The sequence below is a fragment of the Myotis lucifugus genome, unplaced genomic scaffold (genome assembly GCF_000147115.1).
Source record: "Myotis lucifugus unplaced genomic scaffold, Myoluc2.0 scaffold_168, whole genome shotgun sequence".
Lineage (NCBI taxonomy): Eukaryota > Metazoa > Chordata > Mammalia > Chiroptera > Vespertilionidae > Myotis > Myotis lucifugus.
In genome coordinates this window covers 1,727,482-1,736,797 of record NW_005871216.1, presented here as the reverse complement: position 1 = coordinate 1,736,797, position 9,316 = coordinate 1,727,482, and the positions used below count along the sequence as shown (strand labels likewise).

Genomic DNA, 9,316 nt, shown 5'->3' with positions numbered 1-9,316 from the left:
CGGCCCGGCCCTGATTGGGCCCGATTGGGGTGGATCAGCTGGCCAACCTCCCTCGGTCTCCTCCTCCGACAGGCCTGGCCCCAATCTGCCCCGATTAGGGCTGGGCCAGCCGGACCTCACCTATGCACGAATTCATGCACTGGGCCTCTAGTATACTATATATGCCTACTTTATATGAGCCATGTAAAAGTTATGACTTTATTGTTGTTAAAGTTTCCTTAATAACTACACAGGTATTATTTATCTAAAAAATCACTTCCAGAAAAATTCTGGCTTGGTCAAAAGGAAGATGATAAAAAATACATGAAGAGGTAAAAATTAATTTGTCATACTTTTAAAAATATGAACAGTACTTTTAGAAACTTCACACGCTTCCTTATTTTCTTTTTTCATGTGGTGGTGCAGTCTGCAGAAAACAGCAAAAATCATGTATGTACTTATGTTTAAAACTTTAAAACCTTTTTTATTAGTTAAAAGTTATAAGAAAATTAAATAAAAATTATAGTTGGCTTGTGGAAAAGCTTTCTTGATCTTGAGTTATTAAAAAATATAAAATCAGAATTTCTTGTATCTATTGGAATGCCCCAAGGTAATTTTATGCTGCTATTTTCCAGAATTTCTCTTTTGGTTCCATCAGATTATGGAAAAGATGGTTTCTTAGGGATTTGTGGGGAAACTTTTAAAATCTGCTATTTAATGTTAGAGTTGACATGATTTCTATTGCCCTGTCAGTTAATTTTCAATCACTTCAAACAAAAATTTAATTTGAATTTTTAGCTTTCAAAAAATTAAAGAAACTTTTAACTATTTTATTTAGTGTTTATAAACTTGCATGTTTATGGTCCCTTAAAGGTAAAGCTTACAGATTTGCAATTGCCAAGAGTTTGAGCACCAAACAGACTTTGGCTTTTGCATTTTGCTGAATAAACAACAATAAAAAATGAAGTTAATGAAAAGATTAATGGTGTGCTTGAATTAAATTAGTGAGTCTCATCACTCTCTTAATTTCTTAAGAGACTGCAGTTTCAAAAGCAATAAACATAATGCCATAGTTTGTTTTTTTTATTACTTTTCTGGCTTGATATTTACATGGTACGTAGAAGAATCAGAGATAATATTTCCAGAGTCAGTTTAAACTTTTACATGCCTTTCAGGATTTGGGTGTTTTAATGTCTGCTGTTTTATGTCCAGCATAAAGAACCCTATTTGTTTGTTTTCACACTGACTTCCTTTAATGTCTTTTAGTGTTATCTTCACTCAGACTCAAGGATTATGTCTTTTGGGGCTCCTATCATCCTGAGCTAGAGAAGTATATGAGACAGGGTAAATCTGTCCCCTCACGTAGAGGCTGCAGCCTTTTTCTTCTTCTTTTCCTTTTTTTAAGTTCTTAGACTCAGAATATTGAATTTAGTTTATGGCTATCTATAATCTTTAGCTGCGTAAATATGGAATGTTCCATTTCAGATTTTTTTTTTTTGCAATTCCTTTTTTCCCCCCTCAGGGTACAATCTCCTACAAAACCAGCCAGTTTCTCAGTAAAGTGGACGATAGAAGAAAAAGAGCTGTTTGAACAAGGGCTGGTAAATAGAGCAATTTTTGACTTACAGTAAAATAATTCTAGAAGCAAATATTGATAGAATTATAAGGTTAAATTAATTTGTAGAGACCAGAAATTTCTTTTTAATTGCAGTGATCATATCTATAGTTTTTCTGTAGATAGAGTGATGATTATGTAGTATAGCACAAGAGAATTTAACTCACTTAAGTTAATAAAATATTAAAATAGATTTGGATTAATTTTTGGATAGTTTTTACCCTATTTTTATACTAGTAAAACCCCCAAATTGAGCTATTTCTTTAAACTATCTAGTTTAAAAGGCAAAATTATTTCATTATCTGTGTATATGGAACTGTCTGTTTTGGGTTGAGTTATTTTTTATTCAGATATTTGGCATTGTGCATATAATCTAAATATTTCAGCGGATGTAATTGAAGACAAACATGTTTCTTTTTGCGTGAAAGTTTCACTGAGACCTATATAAATGTCTACAAGTTATATAATGGAAAAATATGCATGCCAATTTCTAATTCTGAAAATACTTCTTAATATGAAGACACTTTTAATAAAATATTCAGAAAAGTTTTTTAACTATGGGGAATGGGTTATATCATTTCCTTTAAGGTACATGTTAACCAATATTATACTAAATTAATTTTGAAATTATATATCTACATTACATATATAGGATGTTTATATAGTTATGTAGGATTCAGGAATGCTAATTGAAATATTATTGATAATGTTTCTACAGATGGTGGGAAATAAAATGAGCTTGTATTTTTATAGTTAGTCATTACTATGACGTTCATATATTCTGTGATGTTTTTATATAAATACCTAAACTATCCTTGAGCATTTTATCTCTTCCTGAGATTTTTATCCTGTGCTGTTATATTTTATATTTTTGTATTTTAGTCTGTTGCATGATTATCATTTACATAATCTAACTCTAACTAACTAGCCATTTATTTAAATTGTCCCTTACTGAAGACTATACACACACACACACACACACACACACCAATGCAAGTGGGTTGTGAATTTTAGGTTATTATTGTTGACATTGGTAGTAGTTATAGGAGCTACATCTGCATGGTTCAAAATTCAAAAGGTGCCTAAAGTTTATAGGGTGTTAAGTCTAACTCTTGTCTCAGCGTTAAGTCTAACTCTTGTCTCAGCCTTCAGTTTTCTATGCGTGAGATAATCATTTTAATCTGTTCTTTTGTGGATTCTTCCAGAGACATTTATCCCTGTATAAGAAAATGTGTATTTATTTATATACATATGTAGATATCTATTTATATACATAAACAGATATTTTAAACTTAGAATGGTTTCCCACAAAAATAAATGGAACTATTGGTTGTATTTTAACCTTTTGATGTAATTTGCTTATAGACTGAATTTCCTCAGGTTTGAGAGAAGGGAATTATGCAGTACTGAATGATGAAAGAAGATTTTTCCTTCCTTTTTGTGGGCATAGGGCTCTCCCTTTGCTCTATTTTAAAATTAATGAATGTTTTCTTTGCTCCTGTTGTTAGTGTCCCCTCTGTGAGTTTCATAGTGCCCAAGCCCTGACAGTCCCTACTGGTCACACTTAACAAGATCTTTCCTATCTCCAAAGTGCTCCATGCTGCCAGGTTACTTGCTTGACTTTATCCCACAATAAAGATAATGAATTCTGTAGTAAGTTGATCTCTGCTAGGTGTTAGTTAAGAGCAATATAGATAATTAATTTATACTCACTAGTAATTTACCCTGAAATATTTTCAGTTTTAAGAAATTAACCACATATCAGATTTTCTCATGAGTACCACAAACAATTGTATAAAGTAAGGCTTATCATTTGGGTCGGATCTTTGAAGATGACTTGCTACCATAAGTCATGACTGCCTGTCCTGAAGCCTGCCCTGAGGTCAACTCCCCTGAGTTGTGGCTGGGGTTTTTTGTTGTTGGTGGTTTGTTTTTCATAGCTTTAAGAATTCTAAAAAATTAGAATTGTTGAGCTACTTTGGGAAGTAGAGAGTATCTTGTGTTAGAGATACTATAAAGGAGGTTTATGTATGTATCAAGTGATAGACTTGATACCTAAAAATCCCATTTAGCTTTAAAATTATATTTATTCCTTTCTGTACTTCAGAACACACCAGAACTCCCTTGAGTTCTTAGTTTTTCTCACCACAGCTTAGTGTTAGCAAGTGGACAACCTTCGACAGTAGATGGGTGTAGGGAGGCGTTGGTTGCAGCTCTCTTCATTTGTGATTCTTGTCAGTTCACCGATGTCTGCGTAGAGTATAATGGATATTGTAACAGTGTTATGGGTTGGCTCAACGAGATAGACCACTGACTCAGAATTTAAATTTGAAAGCCTTTTTATTAAGCTGGCCAGCTGACCACAGCCCGTACCTTCCCCCTCTGGGAAGCCTCGCGGCATGTGGCAAAGAGCAAGTGTGCATTATGATTTTTATAGCAAAAACAGTGTTACCTTAGAAGCTCACAGAAAGTTCATAAGCACAAAGGGGGGGTAAACAGAGTCACACCTGACTGGTCTAAGACAATCTAGCAATTTTTCTTCCATGGTTCCTAACCCTGCAACCCCCCTCCATACGTCAGTCCCTCCTCCCAGCACATACACAATCCTCATATCCTGGCAACACAATCCTTCCCCATACGTCAGTCCCCCCTCCCAGCACATTCTGTAACATTCTGTAACCCTTCCATGGCGCAGTCCCTCACCCTAGCACATTCCCTACTGGTCTTATGCCTGAATCAAATCTTTGATTCAGTGCCTTCCTCTACGATATGAAATTGAGGAAGCATTTGGCAATGCAGGGATCAAGCCACCGGGGAAGAGTCTGGCATTTGATGGTGAAGAATTGGCCAGGGTCTCGGCCACTGACATAGAGTCTTAGTTCCCATGTCTTTCTCCTTCCCATTGGTCAGTTCACCAGGTGAGAGGCATGAGGAGGACGGGGTTACAATTTCTAGTGCCTCTTTCCTGCGATTTTGATGGTGGTTGGAGTGCTCAGCACCACCTGGTAGGGTCCATCCCATCTAGGTTCCAGGCTGCTAGGGTCGTGACGTTTCACCCAGACGAGGTCACCCGGAGAGAAGGCAGGCTGCGTTGGACTGGTTCTCGGTGCGTCCTCCTCCCGTACGGCTCTCACCACCCGTTGTGCTGACGTGGCGCTGCTCTGCAAAGCCTGTAAGGACTTAAGCAAATTTCGGGTAGACAGCCAGGCAATTTCTTCCTCCCTTAGGCGGGGAAGAAGAGGTGGCGGCCTGCCAAACATAATTTCAAAAGGGGTGAGTCCTTTTATATACGGGGTGCACCTAGCTCTGAGGAGGGCAAAAGGAAGGAGACTTACCCAGTTTTCGCCAGTCTCTAATTTTAACTTAGTTAATGTTTCCTTTAAGATCCAATTTATCCTCTCTACCTGTCCAGAACTCTGTGGTCTACAAACACGATGCAATTTTCAAGTAACTCTTAGGTCCTTAACTATGGATTGTAACTTTGGCGATAAACGCCAGGCCATCGTCGGACCCCATGTATAGTGGCAGGCTAAACCGGGGGACAATTTCAGTGAGGAGTTTTCTAACTACTACCTGTGCTGTCTCTGCCTTGGTTGGGTATGCCTCAGGCCAGCCAGAGAAGGTATCAATGAAAACCAGCAGGTACTTATACCCTCCTTGTCCTCCTGGTATCTCGGTGAAGTCCACTTCCCAGTGTTCTCCAAGGTTCTGACCTCGGAATCGCTGTCCCGGTGCGGCCACAACAGGGGGCCCTTGATTCACCTGGGCACACTCTTGGCACCTTCTAGCCAACTCTTGAGATATTTTCTGGAGCCCTGGGATGTAAAATTCTCTTCCCAGTAGTTCTGATAGCTTCATTCCCCTGAGGTGGGTGCTCTGGTGGGCCTGGGAAGCGATGGTCTGCCCCAGGGCTTCTGGCATTATAGGCCTCCCATCTGGCAGAATTAGCCATCCAGCCTCTCCTTCCTGGGCCCTTAGTTTCTCAGCTAGCCTCTGCTCCTCTGGCAGATGAGTAGGCTTCTCTGGGAGCCTTCGTGCTGGCAGGGCTACGAGAACTTCTAGTGGCCCTACTGGTCTTTTAGTCAATTCCTTGGCCTCTATATGGCTGCCAGGTGGTTAAGTATCTCAGGAGCTTTTTCCTTTCCTCCTGAGGTCAGGAGACTTCTTTAAGGTGGCTCCCGTGTCCTCCTGTAAGGGCAGTGTGAGGAGATATATCCCTGTAGTCCCTGGGTAGGTCTGGCAGGGCCAGTGCCGGGGCGCTTACCAGGGCTTCTTAGATGTCCCCTGGCTCCTCCTCATGTGCCCCCCGCTACCGGGTACCTTCCTCTACGAAGCTGCTCCCGTCGTCCGTGTAGAGGGTCTCATCCGGATTCTGCAGGGCTGGTCCACAAGGTCCTCACGGAGGGAAGTGAGGGTAGTCAGTGTCTCCTCGCAGTCAGGCAAAGGGACCTCTGCCTTCTCGTCAGGGAGGAGTGTGGTTCAAGGCAGCTGTTTTCAGGAAGCTGAAATGTTTACTCTTTTTCCCTTTCCCTACCAGAGGGCCTGAGTGAGTGCTATGAGTTCCACAAGGAAGTCCACTTTTTGGCCCCCCACTTCTGGGCTCCTGGGGGCCAGCTGAGCCCCGACAACCCCAATCCACCTCCTCCACCAGCATGGGAGGGGGTTGGTTCCCCCGCACGTTCAGGGCACTCCCTTTTCCAATGTCCTTCCTTTCTGCTAAATGCACATTGATTTTCCCCAAGCCTGGGTTGGACTCCTTTTCTTCCGAGAGGCTTTTCTTTGTCCTTGTTGTCTCTCCAGCCCCTTGGGCCATTTTCCTCGTTTAGGGCCAGGAGGACCTTGGCCATCCGGGTGTTTAAACCTGCCATTGGGTCCTTCACATTGTCAAAAACCTTCTGGGCCACCTCAACCAACTTAGAGATTGATTTCCCCTCAAAGCCTTCTAACTTTTGTCATTTTTTTCCTAATATTTGGGGTCGACTGGGAAACAAATGCAACATTGACAGCCCTCCGACTTTCCAGGGCATCAGGGTTAGGCTCCTGGACTGTCTCTGTCACCTTAGAGAGGTTTGTGGGTCTCCAAGCAGCAGCTCGGATGCCCCCTAATAGAGTCTGGCGATACCGATCGAGAGCCTCCTTTCCCCTGTCACTATAGGGGTTCCAGTTGGGTTGCCTGGAGGGAAACACAGCCTTTAATCTGTCTTTTATTTGTTCTTTCAGAATGGACTAAAGGAGCTTTATTTCCCTACAGGGTCTTATATGTCACAGGACCTCACAGGGTCTGTAATTCCTGTAACAGAGGGCTAGTATTCACCACTTTATTAACCCCCTCTGTTCTAGACAGGCCTTCCCCAGTTTCCTACAGTTGAGGTTTTGTGCCACACCTGACATGGGCATGGTCACACAGGCCTGTAAGACAGTATACAGGTTGCTAACTGTCAACTGTCTCTCAATAGAGACCAGAATTTAATGGGTATTCTTCTTTGCCCACCTGGGCAACTGCCCTCTCGGCAGCTAGACACCCTATACTTTTTGGGTTCATTCCACATAGCCTTTTTCCAGGACAGTTTACACATAGGCCAGTTCTTCTTTCTAGCTACAAATATAATTTGTCCAATTTCCTTAAAATGTATTCTGGCACAGGAGAAAGTTGTTTAGCTGTACATAGGTAGCTTAATCCCTATACAACTGGGCTTGGACCTCTGCCTAGCAAATTGCAGTCTATAAGTTCAATATGCAGCCTCCGGTCCTCCTAACCCAACGAGGTTTCGGCTAGTCTCTGAGTCAGACTTCTCCTCTCTTGGAGAATTTCAAAGTCCTGATGGCTCCCAGGTCCAGGGTGAGTGCCCTTTTCTTAACTCTGTTTATTAGTTACAGGGCCCTGCTTTCCTTGTCTTCCCACCAGTCCCCTTTATGGCAGAGCAGCGACCAGGCCTCTTTGAAGGGAGTGTACTGGAAGGGGATATCAGCCCCTCCTCTTCCAGCAGCTACAGGTACTAAACCCTTTCAGTACATTTGCAAGCAGGGAGCTTTTACTAACTCTATCTGCAGCTTTCATAGATCCCAGGCTTGCTGCTCTATTCCTGGGGCTGTAGGAAGGCTAGTACCAGTCACTGGCTTCTGGCTTAACTGCTGTAGCCTGCAAGCCAAACGCCCAAGTACTTTCTCACTGCTGCTGCTGCTGCTTCTTTTTTTTAAATTAGGGCCACTGCAGGCAGCTCAGGCATCCATCTCCCCTTCTTTGTTCATTCACTCCCCAATCTGGTCTGGAGCTGGGAAATAGCGTCTCGATCTGCCTTGCTTCCCCAGAAGGCTGCTTGTCTGGCCCCAGATCTATAGAGGGCCGGCCTGCCGTAGTGGCAACATAGGAACTGCAGGACTGGCGGATGTCGCAAGGTCCTGCAGGTTCTCCCCCTCTCTCCCTGAAGGACCGGGGGAGCCTTTCCCTTCTGGGGCCCGGCCAAAAGAATTGTCTGTCTCTGTCCCAATTTTCCCTTGGGAGGCAAGCCCTCATTTACCGGGGTTTCTAGGACAATATGTCAACCTAAACTTGAATATAAGGAGTTTGATTAGGATGCCCTGGGCGGCCGTGTATGACGTAATGGACCCGGTAGGCAGTGGTCAGATCAAAAGACCCTGCATCTGGCCACCCCTCCTGGAAAGTGGGCCACTCCCATTCACAGAATTGCTGTAAATCAAAAGCATTAACATTATAACCTTTAAATCTAAATTACAACCTAGGTAAGAGCAGCTGATAGACAGAAATCTTTATTAACTAAGTGAGCTGTTTCTCCTTAACAGTGAGCAAAAGACTCTGAGAAAAATAATTCTCGCAGCTGCCGAGAGACTTTGCAGACTGCTAAGGGGCCAGCCCAAATGTTCAGCCAAGCGTATCAACAGAAAGCAGAATAAATCAAAGTAAAGTAGCTCTTACTTCACACAGACCAGTAATGATTTACACTTTCTTAATAGACCAGCCCAGGCTGGAGCTGTATCCAGTCTCCCTTCTCTGTAGTAATTTGGCCAGTCCCACACAAACAAACTTTGTCCCGACCCCATGATGATTGGTGGCGAGAGACAGACAAGGGAGGGGGTGACCTGTTTTCACAGATCCTCACTCAGATGCCCGCCTGGCCGCGTCCCTTGGGAGCTTAGATTCGTCGTAGCTAAGGTGCACCCGTATAAACCCCGGGCCTGGTCACCTCCACATGGGGGTGAGTCACCGTTATGCCATATGACGAATTGCGGAACCGCAGGTTGGGGCCCACTCGGACTCCGTAACCGAAGTCGTGGAGCCACATAAAGGAGAGGAGAGGGCAGGCCCCCTCCCTCCACACTCACACACTTTCACCAGACATTCACTCAGAGTTTAAACAATCCACCCAATTCCTAACAAATTCCCAATTCCTGAGGGAGCTCTATAGCTTCCCGGGAGGTGATCAAGCTCCCCTTCCACTCACCCGGAGTGGGCCTGACTGATAGGGGGTCGACAAAGATGACTGACCCCATCCCATTTGACAAAGACAAAGACAACAAAGAACAAAGACAAAATAAATCAGCCAAATGCAACCTAAGGTTGCCCGGAACCTGCAGCTTGCTCCTTGAAGTCCTGAAAATTTTCAAAAAACATTGCAGCAGGGTGTACACAGAAGCAGACAACTTTTTGACAACAAATACCAAGACAAACAAATACCAGACAGACAACCCAGTGCAGCCTACAGC

The 9,316-nt window shown here is 43.1% G+C and overlaps 1 protein-coding gene across 4 annotated transcripts in view; it reads left to right on the top strand.

The window, feature by feature from the left end:
• The window catches only part of MYSM1 (Myb like, SWIRM and MPN domains 1), a 44,488-nt gene that overhangs the window by 11,138 nt on the left and 24,034 nt on the right, over nucleotides 1–9,316 (top strand). For all 4 annotated transcript variants that reach the window (XM_023759966.1, XM_023759965.1, XM_006096108.3 and 1 more), the window contains 3 exons: nucleotides 234–311; nucleotides 406–429; nucleotides 1,502–1,580. In XM_023759966.1, coding sequence (XP_023615734.1) covers nucleotides 234–311; nucleotides 406–429; nucleotides 1,502–1,580 — 181 coding nt within the window. The remainder of the gene's footprint in view (nucleotides 1–233; nucleotides 312–405; nucleotides 430–1,501; nucleotides 1,581–9,316) is intronic.